Raw genomic sequence first — 17,865 nt, forward strand, 5'->3', positions numbered from 1 at the left:
TGTTTATGTGAAGACCCGGAACTAATTTGAATAGGAATGGAAGAGGAGCTTGTGAACCACTCATGCCGAACATAAACATTAAAAGATAGGGTTGAGAGCCTTCTATTAGAATTCTGCAGGATAATGTAGTTTCGCTTGTTGGAAGGATTCTGGATATGTCAGAGGTTCTGGAAGAAGGATGCCTTTGTGCTTTGAGAAACACAAATGATCTATTTCCATATCTGAATGCTGATCGGTGGGTTCTACTCAAAAGAAGCAGTTAAAGAAATCTTTCAAACCACCACCACCACTGTGATCATCATCAAATCAGAAACATTTATTGTGCCCTGGTGATAGACCAGAGTCTTTATAATCAGTCTCTCACTTAATCCTACACCAGTCTTAGAAGGTTGCTATTGTTACTATTTTTCTTTTTTAAGCAGAGGATAGAACTGGGGTACAAAGAGATGAAGTCCCTTGGGGTACAAAGACATGGGCACCTTTAGCTAGAAAATGACAGGGTCAAGAATCTAATAAGGATTGCTGACATTTATTGAGAATTTTCTAAATGTCATTCTTCTAAAGACTTTGTTTTAACTCATTTAATGCAATTCAATGATGCAGGCAATGTTAACACTTCTATTTCACACAAAGGAAAACAGACTTAGAAAAGTTAAGCCAATGACATGAGGTTACGTGATAACAAGGGAGGGAGCTGAGCCCTGAGCCCAGACAGGCAGCACAGGAGCCCATATGCTTCCTGGTACTGGGAGCTGCCTCTTGAGTCCCTGCTCCCTGTGCCTTTGCCATGCGACCTCCAACAAATGGTTTAGCTTTTATAATCAGAGAAGCTACTTTCATTACTCTCACCAAACCAAATGAAAGACAGGAACACAGAGAAAGAGAGCAACTAAGCGGAGGGCTGGGGAAGGAACATCCTGAATTGCTGAAGGGAGTTCCAGTGAAAAATGTCCTGGAATTGTCCCCAACCGGAGAAAGCAGATGGTATTGCAGCCATTAACAGACATCCTAAGGAGGTCCAACAGGCATGCATCTGAGGGGAAGACGGTTGTCAGTGAGGGTTGGGGCTGGGGCCTGCACAGCTGTGTGAAAGGTTTACTAAAACGGAATTATGATTTATTGAGAGCAAAGAGCAACATCCAGCTGCCTGAGCATTACATTGACAGGATGCAAAGGCAGGACAATATTGTGTAAACCTTATTTACAGATCAATAGATAATCTTTCAGACACAAAAGGTCAGCCTCAGGAAGGGAGAGCAGTAAAGAAAGAAATATTGCCTGTAAATACAATATTGACTTAAAAAGAAATCCACCGTGATGAATCCTTTGATGCATATTCTTCTAGTTAAAGAACATTTCTTTATTCATGAGTTTTTTTCCTAACCACTTCAAGTTCCCCAGTGAAGCACGAAGGCATTGATGAAGAAGGGCTGATTTCTAGTTGTCTTGGATTCTGTGCCATCAAATGAGCAGCATGAAATGGCACTAACAGGGAGAACTTCAGAACATTATTTCTAAGTATGTGCTGCAGCAATCAGAATGCTCACATCAAATAGCAACTCACCCCTACCCCTTGTAATCTCCTGCTTTGGTGGCTGTGATGATAAACATTTATTCTGGCTTAAGAAAATAAAAACTCAACCACTCAATCCTAATGGTCTCCACTGGGTACCTTCATCCATTTTGTTTTTTCTTTGCCTTGAAGTAAGTAGTTCATTGTCCCAAAGAATATCTGAAATCGTTGCTATCTACTTCTACCTGGTTGCTGGATCGTGAGACTGTTTTGATTGCTGTTCAGAGACAAATAAGCATGGAAGGAGATGTGCTGTGGACTGAACTGAACTGTGTCCTTCCCCCACACCCCAAATTCATATGTTGAAGCCCTAAACCCTATTGTAACAACTATATTTGAAGATAGGACTTTTAGGAGGTAATTAAATTTAAATGAGGTCTTAAGAGTGGGGCTCTAATCCAATAGGATTAGTGTCCTTGTAAGAAGAGACACCAGAGATGAGATCTTGCTGGCTCCTGTTCTCTCTCTCTTTCTCTTTCTTTCTCTCTCTCTCTTTCTCTTTCTTTCTCTCTCTCTCTCTCTCTTCAGACACAGGGAGAAGGCAGCCTATCTGCAAGCCAAGAAGAGAGATCTCACCAGGAACCAAATTGTCCAGTATCTTGATTTGGACTTCCCAGCCTCCAGAACTGTCAGAAATAAATTTCCATTGTTTAAACCATCTGGTCTATGGTATTTTGTTATGGCAACCCATGCTGACTAATACAAGATGGAAGCTTAACTGGGTTTTATTCTCCTGATATAATCTTTCAGATTAGAGGGCAAACTGTGAATTTAGGTGATTCCTCTTAGCCGTTTGAGAAATGTTTCCAAGGGCAACAGTCCAAGCACTGAATAGATGTATTGCTGGTAAAAGTACTTTTGAAGGGCAGAGTTGCTCCCATTCCCAGGGTCACCTTGCACCACATGCTAGGGAGGAGTGCACAGCTTGGAAAGCTCCTCTCTAAGCAAGAGGTCAAAAGACTTAAGACAAATAACTCTTAGTCTCAACTTCCTGATCAGGGATCTATCTACATGTCACTGGAGGTGATGAGATTTTGTACTGTGTAAAATTATATAACTGGCATAGACTGAATGTTTGTGTCCCCCATACCCCCAGATTCATATGTTAAAATTCTAATGTCCAGTGTGATGGTATTTAGAGGCAGGGCCTTCAGGAGGTAATTAGAGTTAGACGAGGTCTTGAAGGTAGAATCTCATGATGGGATGAATGCCCTTATAAAGAGAGGAGGAGATATGGGCTCTTTCTCTCTCTGTAAGTACATACACCAAGGCAAGGCCATGTGAGCATATAGGGAGGATACAATGACTGTCTGCAAACCAGGAACAGGGTCCTCTCCAAGAACCAACCATGCTGGTACCCTGATCTTAGACTTTCAGTCTCCAGAACCATGAGAAATACATCTTTGTTGTTCCCAAGTTATGGTATTCTTGTACAGAAGCCTGAACTAAGACGATAACTTTTATCTTTTTTCAGAGCAATTAAGGAGAATCCTTTGGCAGTGACACAATCCCTCCCAACCTTTACTAGTTCTTTTCTTTCCCTAGGTAGAGAGCAGGTTTAAAATGCTCTGAGAACAATAACCTTCTTTGAGAAAAGGACGTGGCTGGAATTGGCTACTTCCAGCTTTGTGCAAACTTGATACAGGAGCCAGGTGGAACTGAGGACTATTCAACACTTCAGTGAGACAGGACACAAAGCAGAGGCTGGACTTAATGACAGATGACACAGAGTTCAGCCTTTTCCACGGCCAAAAGCATAGCTTTGTTTCCTCTGTTCTGCCAAAGACTCTCTCTCCCCTTCCTCCTGGGTGTGTCTGGGGCTGTGCTTTCCATGCCCACATCCTTAAGAGCTCCTCCCCTGCCTCATCCTCGAGAGGGAGGGCTGAGGGTCCTCGTTAATAGTAATGAATGGTGCTGGCTACAAAGCGTGGGCCAGTAACAGGGTCAAATTCTGGATTCTTTGGTTTCAAACTTTGTAATGATTCCTCATTCCTCATTTACCCGCTCCCAGTCCACCATTCTCAAACACACTATTATTGTCATGGGCTATGAAACATGTATGTGAGGGGTTGGTTTTCTTCTTGGGCCTATCCTCTGCGATGGTTCTTTGCATGAGCCATATGTGATACTTTGTGAGTGAGGGTGCCCTTGGGGGTTCTTTTCCATGTCCTAGGGTGCTTTAGTCTGTTACTGAAGGCTCTGTGGCCCCTATATTCCACTCAGGCATTTTCTAAGAGGGGAAGGAGAGGAGGAAGGGAGGGATGGGAGTTGGAAAGAAGAGAGGAAGAGAAGAAGGAATGAAGAAAACCAACTGGGTAACAGCACTAATTTTATATTTGTATAGTTTTTTGTAATTTTTATACTAAAAAACAATTTGAAAAGTGTTTTTCACAGGCATAATCTTATTTGGTTTTTACAACCACCCAATTTACAGATAAGGAAACTGAGGTTTAGAGAAAGTAATTGTCTATCTAGCTAATAAATGTCAGTGTCCTATCTGGATTCCAGTACTTCTGACTTTACATATAGTTTTTTTCTTTTCTATATTGTTCTATTAAATGCAGAGGCATGTTCCAACCTCCTCTTTTTGAGCCCATGCCAAAATCTCTAGGGAAAAGCCAGAAGTCTTAGTGGTCACCATAACTCTCTATTCACCAGTTATTGGAATTTTCCTGAGGATAGACTGGTACACTTTGATTAGTTGACCAAAAACAATCATTCTACATTACGTATATTAATGTTTTTTAGAACTTGGTAGTTTATAAAATATTTTCATATATAAATCTTACTTGAGGCTCATATAAGCCATGTGCATCTCAGAAGTCTGGTGATTGGCCCAAGATTTCTCAACTAGTAAATGATGGAGTCAGGATGAAGCCCTAGATTTTCCTATTCTAAGCCTCATGCTGTTTCTTTTACCACATATTTCCTCCACTGTTATGAACCTAGACAGGTTAGCTTCTGCAGAGAGCATAGCAAAGACACTCGGACTCAGAAAGTTTAACTGCAGAGTCCAAATTCTTATCTGTTATCTTGTGGGGCCCCACCATAACACTCTGGGCTCTGTCAAATCTTCAGCTAATTCAAAAGCCATTTGAGTGAAAGAAGCAGTGTTTTTGCTGATAGGGACAGGCCCAAAGGAGGGAGCTCAAAGACTGTGAATCTCTTTGCTGATTAAAAATACTATATCTGTGATCATATACATAGTAAACCCTAAAGACTGTACCAAAAAATTACTAGAATAAATCAATTCAGTATAGTAGCAGAATACAAAATCAAGACACAAAAATCAATATCCTTCCCATAGTCTAATAATTAACTAGCTGAAGAAGAAATAAGAAAGTAATCCCATTCACAATAGCTACCAAAAAATGAAATACCTAGGAATAAATTAACTAAGGAGGTGAAAGACCTGTACAATGAAAACTATAAATCACTGGTGGAAAAAGAAATGAAGAGGACACAAATAAGTGGAAAGATATACCATGTTCACAGATTGGAAGAATTAACATCATCAAAATGTCCACATTATCTAAAGCAATCTACACATCCAATGCAATTCCTATAAAAATACCAATGACATTCTTCACAGAAATAAAGATTTTGAAATTTGTATGGAATCACAAAAGACCCCATATAACTAAAGGAATCTTGCAAAGTTGGAGGCATCACACTTCCTGACTTAAAAATATACTATGAAGCTATAGTAACCAAAACAACATGGCACTCACATAAAAAAAGACAAATAGACCAATGAAACAGAATAGAGAGCCCAGAGATAAACCCATACACTTACAGCCAACTGATTTTCAACAAAAGTGCCAAGAATATACAGTGGAGAAGGGACAACCTCTTCAATAAATGGTACTGGGAAAATTGGATATCCACATGCAAAAGGTTGAAACTAAACCCCCATGTCTCATCATACACAAAAATCAACTCAAAATGGATTAAAGATCTAAATTTAAGACCAGAAACCATGAAACTACCAGAAAAAAAATAGGAGAAACACTACATGAAATGGGAGTGGGCAGTGCTTTTTTGAGCAAGACTACAAAGGCACAGGCAACTAAAACAAAAAATACACAAACTGGATTACATAAAACTAAAAAGCTTCTGTACACCACCACCCTCCCACCAAAGTGAAGGAAAACTTACAGAATGGGAGAAAGTGTTTGCAAACTACACATTAGACAAGGAACCAGAATATATAAGGAACTCAAACAACTCAACAGCAAAAAAACAACCCAATTAAAAAATGGGCATATGACCTGTACAGACATTTCTCAAAAGAAGACATATAAATGGCCAACAGGCACATGAAAAAATGCTGAACATCACTAATCATCAGGGAAACAAAAATTAAAACCACAGTAAGATATCATCTCATCCAGGTTAGAATGGCCCTTATCAACAAGACAGAAAATAAATGCTGGTGAGGATGCAGAGAAACAGGAACACTCCTACATTGTTGGTGGGAATCTAAATCAGTACAGCCATTGTGGAAAGTAGGATGAAGCTTCCTTAAAGAACTAAAAATAGATCTAGTTTATGACCCAGCTATCCCAATATTGGGTATATATCCAGAGGAAATGAAATCAATATATCAAAAAAACACCTGCACTCCCATGTTCATTGCAACACTATTCACATATAGCCAGGAGATGGAGTCAACCTAAATGCCTGTGGGATGAATGGATAAAAAAACTGGTATATAAACACAATAGAATACTATTCAACTATGAAAAAAGATGGTATCCTATTATTTGCAACAATGTGGATGGAACTAGAAACCATTATGTTAAGTGAAATAAGTCAGGCACAGAGACAAATACCTCATGATATATCACTCATCTCTTCAGTCTAAAAACAAAGAAGAAAAAAGGGGTTCTCATAGAAGTATAGAGTAGAATAATGGTTACCAGAGGTGGGGAGGGGAGGCAGTGGGGAGGAAAAGTGGTGGACTAAGGGGTACAAAGCTATGCTATCTACCCTAAGTGAATCATTGTGCAGTATATGCACGTACTGAAACAAAACAGCATACAATACAAATATGTACAAGTAAATGTTAAAATTAAAGAAAAAAACAAACAAACCATGTCTGTTGTTACCCAACACTTACAAATAAAATCCTATAATCTATGAAAGGAAAAATGCCTATATGCAGAACAACAGAGACAATGTCTTTGAGGTCAAGGTCACAAGCTAAATGCTACCAGAGATTGGCTGCAGCTCATTAACACTCAATTATGACTGAATTCTGTAAGAGGTCCATGCGACAGTCCCATTAATGCAAATGGCATTCCTTATGTCTGTTTTTGCTAATGAAAACAAAAAGTAATTATAATAGTGGAATTTGTTCATTAAACTGAACTAAAATCCACTATCAAGTATCTTTCCACCTCCACTTCTGCCCTGCCACTCCTATCCTTGATGAAAAGCAATTGCTCCCCAGGATAGCACGTAGGCATTTCACTAAAATAGAAATGTACAATTTGATCATAGAGGGGGTGCCAGAAAACATGAGTTCTTACAGATATCGGAGGTTAGGAAGGTTCTGGAAGGCCTCTGGGTTGATGTACAGCAGGTTGTTGGCCTTTTCGATTCTACTGTAAAAGAGGAAAGAATATGCACGTGAACTGAACAGTGGGGAATGCTGTAGCAGTTTTCACATTGTGCAGAGTACACCAATAAGTCACAACCAGTCATCCATCACCCATTCACTCGCCCATTCATCCATCCATCTTTTCAACAAATATTGAGGAAGCACGCAGTGCCTTTGAGTATACCAAACTATGCAAACTAAATATTAACTGTGTCCCATTTAAGTCTTACCACCTGGGACCTGTACATCAGAGGCAAACAAAGCATTGGCTGGGTGAGTCATTTTCACCCTGAGCAGAGCTGGGTTTTTCACCAGTGAGGATCTCCCGGTGTCTGAGGAGGCTAAGAGGGTATGAATGAGGTTAATTTGGGAAAATGAGCTTTTGTCTGGTCTGGGGACAAGAGAGAAAGGGATGAAAAGCAAGAGAGAATAGAAAGAAGATGAGAGGGAAAGAAAAAGAGTGAGGGGGCAAAAGGAGATTAGAGAAAAAGAGAGTGAAATGGCAAAGAAGAACAAAGATTTGGAGAAAAACAATCTCTATCTTTGGTTTTAATCACAAAATCAGCAGACAGTAGCTGGGAACAGGCTGGGATTCACTTCTTGCTATAAAGAGGCTGCTCCCTCAGAGCTCATGGGAAGTGATGACTTCTGTCCCGTGTTGGCCCACTCTGTCTCCTGATCAAGAGACTGGAGGTGAGCATGTTCACATTTAGATTCCAACAGAGAGAGCCCACTCTTTCTTCATCTTGCTGGATCAATGTATATTTGCAGAGATGCTCTCTGTTAATTACTTCCTCCCTGTTTCATTAGCTTTTATGTTGCAGTAACCTGTAGCTACCCAGATCCAAGTACCAGGCAATTAATCGCTTTAAGTACAGCCAGTGCTGCATGGGGGTGAGCACCTCTCCATGCAAGAAAGAGATGAAAGAGCCACCCCATTAGTGCCACTGCCCACTGAACTGCTCTGAGGGATGCCTGCTTGACCCTGCCCATGGGGCTGGCTGCTCTTTGGTTCATTTCTCTGATAACCTCTGTGGGTTCTGAGACCCTGGCCAGGTCTTTTTAAAATTAGGGTAAAAAGAGGCCAAGCAGAGAGAGAAGAAAGGAAGGAGCATGAGGGTAATGGGGAGATGGAGAGAAAGCGTCAGTTGCAGAGGTTTAATGATAAGGAGAAAGAATGAGGATGGGAGGCAGAGTGAGTGAAAGAAGGAATGGGGCAGGGTAGGTCTGCCAAAATGGACAGACTGAGTGTCATTCCAAAACAAATTCCCATGCATACAAGGGGTCTTCAAAAAGCTCATGGAAAGATTCACATTACCTTTGAATTCTATTTTTCCATGATTTTTAAAAAATACTTTTATTACGTATCTACTTTTAAAATATTCACATATTTGTATTCATCCCCTACTGATACTTGGAAAATGCAAAAACCAAAATCCTTACTTTTTAAAAAGATACAAAAGAGTTAGGAGACTTATGTTCATGTCTTTTTCCTGATATGGATTTAGCTGGGTGACTTTAGATAAACCTCATAACTTCTTTCTGCCTTTCTTTTCTCATCTGTAAAATTAGGAAGTGATTCATTGGCTTTCCTAAATGTGTTCCATGCAAATTTTGTGAGATGTTGATAAATGTTCCACAAAAGAAACATTTCCAGTGACATGAGTTGAGAAACCCTTAATACAATATTCTTTTTGGAGATTCTAAATGGATGTTAGCATATTAAAGGTTCTGAGAAGTTTTCCTGTAATAAGTGAATCTGTCTAACTTTATTTGCCAAATCTTATTTGACCATAGAATCTTTTTCCTTTTTTAAAAAACTCTAAGTAATTTTCTGAGTTCTTGATGATATACAAAATACGCTTTGGAAAAATTTTGACAAGACAGTTTCTAAAGTATCTTTTGGCCTTAATAGTCTTTGATTCTATGAATTAATTTATGGTAATTATAGACTGGTAGGAAACAGAAATGGATCTGTGTGTACTGAAATGCATATGAAACTGGAACGTTAACAAGAGAATGTAAATTTGATTGTTGGAGTAGAGGAACCAAGGACTGTTGTAACATAGTTACTACATGCCCGTTGATAGCACTAGATCTAATTTACATTTATCGTTTCCTTTATTCATCACAGTAATCTTATGAGATGTGTAATTTTATTATTCCAGTTTTACAGATGAGAAAACTAAGTCTCAATGGTTCTGTGTACTGGCCAAGGTTTCATGGTGAGTATATGGCACAGGCTGGTACCCAGACTAGTATTACCCAAGTCCAACTGCACCATGTGGGACTTATCTGAGATTCTGACTGTGGAATGACTTTGAATGGGAGGATGAGACAGAGATACTTGCTCATAGTCACTGGGCAACATTCTTGGGTCTTTAATACAAAAAACTCTGGGAGTCAGAGAACAGGGTGAGACTAGGTTCCAGGCTGGTGTCTGGATTACCAGACAGAGATAAATGACAGTACCATTTAGGCTGACTTTGACATCTTACAATGACAGTCCAGGGATCTGGGGACAGAGCAGAGCCAGGACCTTGCAGGAATATAAGAGAACTTTAAGACTATTGTCAAGAACAGCCATGAGGAACCCCCCAGATTTCTTGCTTACATTTCATGTAACTTGGGAAGGTTGGAGAACACATCTGCTTCTATCACTTCCAAGACATCATTCTGAGAGATCTCTCTGTGGAGGAAGAAACATAAATCAGTTCAGTTATACTCCATAAACATTTTTAGGACTCAGTGTAGAACCTTGTGTCTAGGAGTGTTCAAGAGATATACAAAAACTCCTTTCCTGCCCTCAAAGAAGTCAGTTGTAGTAATGAGACAAAACTAACATATTAGATGTCAATACTTACAGAACAATGGGAGAATATGCCCAGGACTGGCCAGTTAGCTCAGTTGTGGTGCTGATAACAACCAAGGTCCAGAGTTTGATCCTGCACTGACCAGCCATTAAAAAAAAAAAAAAATTGCCCAGGGTAATGGTTCACTTTAGGGATTATCCTACAGGATGAGAACAGCCTTTAAGTTCTCTAGACCAGGGATCAGCAAACATTTTTCTACAGGGCTAGACAATAAACATTTTTTGGCTTTGCCGGTCATTTGATCTCTGTTGCAACTATTCAATTTTAGCCATAGATAACACATATAAATGAACCTGACTGTGTTCCAATAAAACTTTATTTATAAAAACTGGTGGCAGGCTGGATTTGGCTCATAGACTGTAGTTCGGTGACCCTGCCCCAGAACAGAGTCGAGTTCTCGCTAGTAATCTGGCTTTGATGAGGTTCTCACCTCCTAAAGCCAGATTAAAATAAACATGCATCCCCTCCTTCTCCATGACATTACCAAGTAGAGGTTGTTATCGTAAGGCCTTTGTCATTAATGGTGTATGGCCTAAAACACCTAGAAAAGATCCTCTAGGTTCCAGCTTTTTTTCTCCTGGAGGAATTTGAGGGCAGTGGAGAATGAAGTCCACTATGCAGAAACCCAGAGCTTGTGAGGAAAGAGGGTGGCTTAATCAGTTAATATTTATAAAGTGGCTCACAGATGAAACCTGCTATTATTAGGCCTCCTTAGGAAGACTCTCATACAGTTTTAATGCAGCAGCCAAGAGTGTCTCAGGAAATCTCACAGGCAGCAGGCATTCAAATTGACTGAGGTAGAAGCATGGTCTGCTAGCCTGAGATTTAGCTGAAGAGTTCTAGAAAGGCTCTTGATAAAGGGAAAGGCCTGGAGCACAGAGAAGGGAGGAGGCCTGGGTCGGGGGAGGGGAGGAGTGATTGTGAGCAGCAGCTGTCTCTGAGGGGGCTGATGACATCTGGGGCTTGTCAACTGGGGTGTCAGGGCCACTTCTCACACACCTCCATGCATGAGGAGACATTTTGTGAGAGAAAAGCTCCTCTTATTCTATGATAGCATCTTTCATGATTTATTTGATAAATTTGTCTTCACAGATGAACATGGGTAAAAGTGGTATGTCTTCCCTCCTTCCTTCCTTCCTGTTAGAACATGTTGGCTATTGGCCATTTATTTTGCTCTCTGTCTTGCAAGTGAAGGGAGTTCTGGGAGGTACAGGATCCAGGAGGAGGGGAAGGGGATGGTAGATGAGGAAGAAGAAGGCATTTATTATAACATTTAAAGGAGTCAAGTGAAAGAGTCACATGGGTGAAGAATGAGGCATGGAGGGAAGGACTAGGTTACAGGGAGGGTTTAAACATAAATGAGGTTATATTCTTCAAAAGCTATTTCAGGTTCACTAACAGTTAGCAGCAGGCTTGATCACCACTCATAGTAATAGCTTAATATTGCCAGAAAGTAGACATATCTCCCTGCCTGAATTCATGTATTGAGAATTGCCTTATCTGGATTTTTCTTTTTTTTTTTTGACAAAAAGAAATTAGAACAAACAAGCCAAGAAGCACTTCTGAGTTAATTATTTTTGAAGGTAGTTCATATTTTATGGCCTCAATTTCAAAAATGGAAGAGGGTGTTGGAGTTGGGTGGGGGGTGGGTGAGCCCTTGGCAAGATGAGGGTTGGGAGAAGGTGAACAGGGTACAGCAGCAGGAAAGTGCTTTACTAAGAAACTCAGAGACCTTGTTCCGGGCTAACCCAGTTCTGTCTCCAGTTATTTCTGTTATCATTTGTTGGGTGTCTACTATTTACCAGCCACTTTATATACATTCTCTGTGATTTTTTTGACATGCCTGTGAAGTTGGCGTTTTTGGTCTCCATGTTAGTAAATGTCCCTGCCAGTATGCAAAACCATCTCTAGCAGGATTTACTTTCTTCTACAAGCCCAGGCCACACTGGACACTCTGGACCCTGGATTCTTCACTGTTAAATGAGGGTGTTGATGAGATGGTTTGTTAAGTCCTTTCCAAGAGAACAGTGCAATGGGCCTTTGTCTTCAAGCACAGATGTTCTGTAGAAGGCTTATTTCTAGAGATGAGGCTGTCCTCACCTACTAGGACTGTGCTTCTTGAATGTTAACTCACATTAATCACCTGGGGGATCTGTGAACATGCAGATTCTCATTGAGAAGTTCTCAAATGGGGCCTGAGGTTCTGCATTTCTGATAGCTCAGGTGCTGGAGCTGGTCTCAAAACCTTACTTTTGATTGCAAAGTTCTCTAGGGAAATTGTACTAATACCCTACCAGACGTTTCTCCCCAACACACATCCATACACATGAGTGGGATGAGTAAACCACTTGATTTTAAAAAATCTATACTCCTTTCGAAAAGTCTTCCTTTACTCTATCATCACTGAATTTCTCCTGTCCTCCAGGTTCTCACCAGACTTTTCTCATTTCTCAGTGAAAGCAAATACCACAGCGTTCTGTAATTACTTTCTTTTTCTTTTTCTTTTGTCATTGTCTAATTCCCAATGTGACTTTGGATTCCTGGATGGTATCTTATTCATCTATCTTTGTATCTCCAGCATCTAGTGATGAGTTAGTATGTAGTTAGTGCTCAATAAATGATTAGTGGGATGGATGAATGGATGGATGGGTAGATGAAGGAAAAGAATCTTCAGGACTATGAATGGTGCCTGCTAAACTGCAAAGGAGAAGTTCATCTACTACTGTATTCATTCATCCTTTCTCTGTAGACAAAGTGCCCAAGTCCAGCAGATGACTGACAAGCCTAGCTTGTCTATGATCGAAGCTTTTTTCCTGGGGATTTTTACCAGCATACAGCATGTAAGAGACACATGCATGTATTTGGTATGCTATATTAATGCCTTTATCCTTGCTTTTCTGGGTCACAGTTTTTCCCAGCCCTTCTCTAGCTACCAGATGAGATCCTTAAATTGACAAAACACCCATAGAGGAGAAAATAAAGGAGAGAACTGGTGACTGTAGGGGTTCATAAGGCATCTGATTGGGGATTAGAGAAGATAACTTTTAAGGTCCCTTCTGTGCATGATTCCACATTTGTATGAAGGGAGGGGAAATGTACTTGCATGGGGTACTGAGGGTTATCAGGGCATTTTCTCTGGAGTGGGTTTCAGAGCCACTATCGAATTCTCCAGATTTGCATTCTTCTTGTCAATGGAGTGGTATTCATTTACAAGTATGTTTGATGGAGGGGTGGAACGTTTTCTTGTAGGTGGGACTTTAGGGAGTGAATGATCATCTAGAATTCAGTTAGGTTCAGCATAAAGTTTCAAACTATCACAGAGCAATACTAACATGCCCACTATTACAGCTGATCATCATTTGCGAAATGTGGGGACTGTTTCATTCCAGGCATAGTAGCTACAAGTTTATAGGATAAAGAAGAGCTGAAGAGCTGTGACCAGTGGTTAAAGGCCTCATAGCATTTCAATGACCTGAATTGTAGAACGGGATTTGATAAGAAATCAAATACTCACAGAAACTACTTCTTTGCTTTCTTCCTGATATTCTTGAACTGGTTCTTCCCCATTTTTTCCCTCCTCCCCTGCCTCTCTCTTCCCAGGGCATTTTCCTACAATATATCCAGTATATTCCTCCCTAACTGGGTACATTAGAGATTTAATTGCATGAAAATATTTGTAATACTCACTGAATCAAATTTCTTTCTTTTGTTTTTAATAACCTCAGACTAAACCAAGTTGAACGTTTTCCTCCCTGAGTCCCCTACACCTTCCGTCTTTGGTCCTCACACACTGCATTGGGTTTGCATTCTAGTTTGTCTCACTCACCAGGCAAAGAACTCCTGGAGGACAGCAACATTACCTTTTATCTTAGTATTCCTCCTTCCAGCCAAGTGTTTGATGAATGAATGAATTATCTTTGAAAGATTCTAAAAGATTTTTCACCTTTGCTTTTGCACAGTAAAGCTGTGTTCTTAAAAACTTGCAGTAAACAGAGTATTTGCAAAGCAAATTGTGTATACACACAGGAGGGAAACTTCTTGTTTAGCAGAAACTTGGAGTGTATCTTTAAAGAGTGGAAAAATAATTCAACAAATGTTCAACAAATTTTGATTAAGTAGCTTCTGTGTTGCAGGCACTGAGACTGGTGCTGGGAATTTAGAGATGAATAAAGTGGGTCCTGAGTTTTATCGATCATCTCTAACTCAGCGAGGCTTTCCTTAACAGCATGCTATTTTTATTTGATGGGCTACATTTGAGTTAAAAAAAATAAAATGAATTCTTGGTATATTGCATTCCACTATAATGAGATATGCGTGTATTTATGTATAGTATATATTATATGTATGATATATAAATTATATATTATAATTATATATGTAATACACATTTATATATCTCATTATATTGGAATGCAATATACACAATGCAACTATATGTGTAACACCTATATATATTTATATATAGTACATATGTATATATATACACATATATAGTATAATATGTGTAATACATATATGTAATACAATGTATGTATAATATATATGATATATATATAATTCATATATTAGACAAACATATTTTGTGTGTGTGTGTGTGTATCAAACATGTAGTTTTCTGTATTCCTACCACATCTACTCCCTCAATTCTTCTGGAAATATGCTCTATAGTTTAAATGAATACAGATGAGGGTGGGTGAAAATTTCCATGAAAATGTGTTCCAGAAAAGTTTATCAAGCTTTCAAAATATACACTCCCATCCTAATTTAGAATTCACTTAAAGTTAGATCCAGAGACTTTACAATGAAGTGGAGACCTGAGTTTGAATTTCTTCCTAGCCTCCATTTCTTACTAGCTCTATAATTGTGGGCAACTTACAGAGTCTCTCTGAGCTTCAGTTCCTTGTCTATAAAACGGGAAGAATAACTACTTCACAGCATTGTCAAAGGGATTGAATGAAATGGTATGTATGAAAGCACAATGCTTGTCACATGTAACTCAGATATTATTTGAGTTACATGTGAGTTATCCCTAATAGCCTGCCTTCCACTCTTTGTGGAGTTTAGGACTGAATTCATCTGCAGCTGGGAGATAGTGGGCTAGTCAACCTCTGTGCTGGGGGAAATCTCTGCTAGCAAATGTCCTAGGAATACTTCTTTATGCTTTGAATATAGAAATCCTGGTTTCCTCATTAAGCCCATCACTTAAGTTCTTAAACAAGGCTATGGCATTGTCACAAACTCCAGCCACATTCTGAGTCTTACAGTGAGACTGGCCATCTGGTCTATTGGTCACGTAAAGGAGATTAGGCAGAGGATGTAGGTTCTCCAAGATGGATTATCTCCTTCACTGAAATTATAACCTAAAAAACATGCTGTTCCCCTAGGGAGAGGGTCAGTATGTGGTGGGAAATGTTGGCAGATGTGCTAAGGACATTGCCAAAGGGCTCTTTTTACCTCCTCAGGTGCAGCAGGTAGATGCCTTCCTTCCGACTTATCTGCTACTGTCCTACCTTCCCAGATCAGCTTCCTTCTCATGGTCAAGGGAGTCTTTGCTAAAGACATTCTAAAGATATCCCCCAAATGAGATGGAGATAAAAGTGCCTTCAGTGGCTCAGCCTAATTCAGAAATTTCAATTCAACTCACTTTCAGATACATCAACGACAAACTATTGTGTCCACTCTTAGTTTTATCTTAAATACTAAGTAGTTGACATTTTGGTATATTTCTCTTGTTTCCCTCAGAAGATGAGGGAAGGGGTCTAAAATGCACAGTCATAATTTAAGATTCAACATTTATAATAATAATAATTCAACATTTATTAAGCACTTACATGTCAGGGAATTTTTCTGTGCTTCACATTTATTAAGTTGCTTAATCTTCATAACAACCCTGTGAATTAGGGCCACCTTTGCCCCTTTGACGGAAGAGGAAAAAGAGGCACACAGGGGTTTAGTAACTTCCCTGATATCACACATAAATCAAAGTTACAAGCAGCAACTCATATGATAAGTGCCTTTTTAGTATATGTCTATGCAAGTATAAAGCACATAAGACAGTGAAAAGTAGCGCCCTTGCCTTCCAAGAATCTGCAGTTTGGTTGGATAAAAGTCATGTGCATGAAAAGCCAAAAGCAAAATCAGTAGAACAGCAGTGAAGGGATGTGTGGGAAGGATGCCAGTTCCCAGCTCAGAGCCGGGTTAACAGCAGAGGTTCAATACATTTCATTATTTTTCCCATACACCATATTTTCCCAATCATACCCTCTCTAAGTGTCAAATTTCTCAAGCCCTGCCTTGGCATCCCTCAAGCTTTCCCTGTTGAAGCCCCCTTGGGCCACCTCAGCCCCCACACCCCCTTAGTTAGGATCTCTCTGTTGATGATCACATGTCATTGAAATAAGCTTCCCTCTTGGACCAATGTCCTATGTATGCAACTACCTGTGGCATAATTCACCACATTTTCTGTGAACCTGTCACAGACAACTAGACTAGATCAGGCTGATTGTTTTCATCTCCCAACTCTCTCCCCCTCCCCAAGTACAACTCCAAGCCAACAGCTCTGTCTGACATCCCTACCTGTCCATTGGACCCACCCAAGTTTTTAGTCCTGGGGTCATCTCTGACTTCTCTTCACCATTTAATGCCCAAACAGGCTCTGAACCCTCTCAATGCCTTTTTTCAGTATTTCTTGCAAACCTCCCTTCATTTTTCACCACATTGTTATAATTATGGCTCTTTGCAATTTCTGCTGGACCAGCAGTTCTTAACAGTCATGTGATGACTCAGGAATGGTTTGATGTGGGTCATGGGTCTTCTTTTTGCAAACAAATTAAGTATTCCAATGATTCACTTAAAATTTTGGAGTAAATTCAAGGTTATATATATAATATGTGTGACAGTGAGAATGGAGTGGCAAGTGGAGAGAAGAGTGGAGTGGATCCTGGGGGCCTATGAGTCCATCTCTCCCTGGATATGGAAGTCTGGCTGGTACTTGTGCTTGGGAGCTATGCATAGGGACTGTTTGGGAAAACAAATGGAATTAAAAGAGGATGATAAAAAGTGAAGGAGGGAAGAAAGAGATTTTCTGGAGGTAGAACCAGATTAGAGTTGGAAGCTACAAAAAGTAGTCGATTCCTTTATTACTCCGTGTATACCAGCCAGAAATTGTCTAAACAGGAATTTATTGAGTTTTTAGTGATGAAAGACAAAGGGTTTGGAATAGTAAGGGTGTGGACATTGTGTGTAGAGGAGAAAGGAAAGGAACGTTGATTGTGTCATTTGGCTTCAGTGTTACCTGCCAGCTTTGGTCAAACAAAAAGAGGTGGGAGGCTGTAGCAGCCTCTGACACACAAGGGGCAGCAAACTGTTTATAGGTTTGGGACACTTGTAAGTCTGAGCTGTGTAACTGAAGGCGGCAGGAATAATGATGATGGTGATAATAATTAACCTTTATTAGACATTTGCTGTGTAGCAGGCACAGCCGTAAATGCTCTACACGAGTAATCTCCCTAATGGCCTTGTCTTACCGGGGCCCTGCTGACTCATATTTGTCTTTGTTCACGTACGCATGTGAGTGGTAACATGAATCTGGAAGCCAGTCAGGCCTGGATTCAAACTCTAGCTTTATCGTTGCCTACTTGTGTGACCTTGGACAAGTCAATGAACACCCATGGCACTTATTTATTTCAAAGGGGACAATAATATCTACCTTTTAGGGTTTTTGTGAGATTTATGGAGATAATGTATGGCAATGGAATAGATTTCTAGCTATCTTCCAAAATCTATTTTCCCCCTTTTATTGCTGGGTGCGCAGC

The 17,865-nt window shown here is 39.9% G+C and overlaps 1 protein-coding gene across 2 annotated transcripts in view; it reads right to left on the bottom strand.

The window, feature by feature from the left end:
* Positions 1-17,865, bottom strand: part of FSHR (follicle stimulating hormone receptor) — a 161,699-nt gene that overhangs the window by 41,270 nt on the left and 102,564 nt on the right. For both annotated transcript variants that reach the window (XM_063078636.1, XM_063078635.1), the window contains exons 3-4: positions 9,793-9,867; positions 7,108-7,182 (exon numbers count right to left, since the gene is read on the bottom strand). In XM_063078636.1, coding sequence (XP_062934706.1) covers positions 7,108-7,182; positions 9,793-9,867 — 150 coding nt within the window. The remainder of the gene's footprint in view (positions 1-7,107; positions 7,183-9,792; positions 9,868-17,865) is intronic.

The sequence above is a fragment of the Cynocephalus volans genome, chromosome 14 (assembly GCF_027409185.1).
Source record: "Cynocephalus volans isolate mCynVol1 chromosome 14, mCynVol1.pri, whole genome shotgun sequence".
Taxonomy (NCBI): Eukaryota; Metazoa; Chordata; class Mammalia; order Dermoptera; family Cynocephalidae; genus Cynocephalus; species Cynocephalus volans.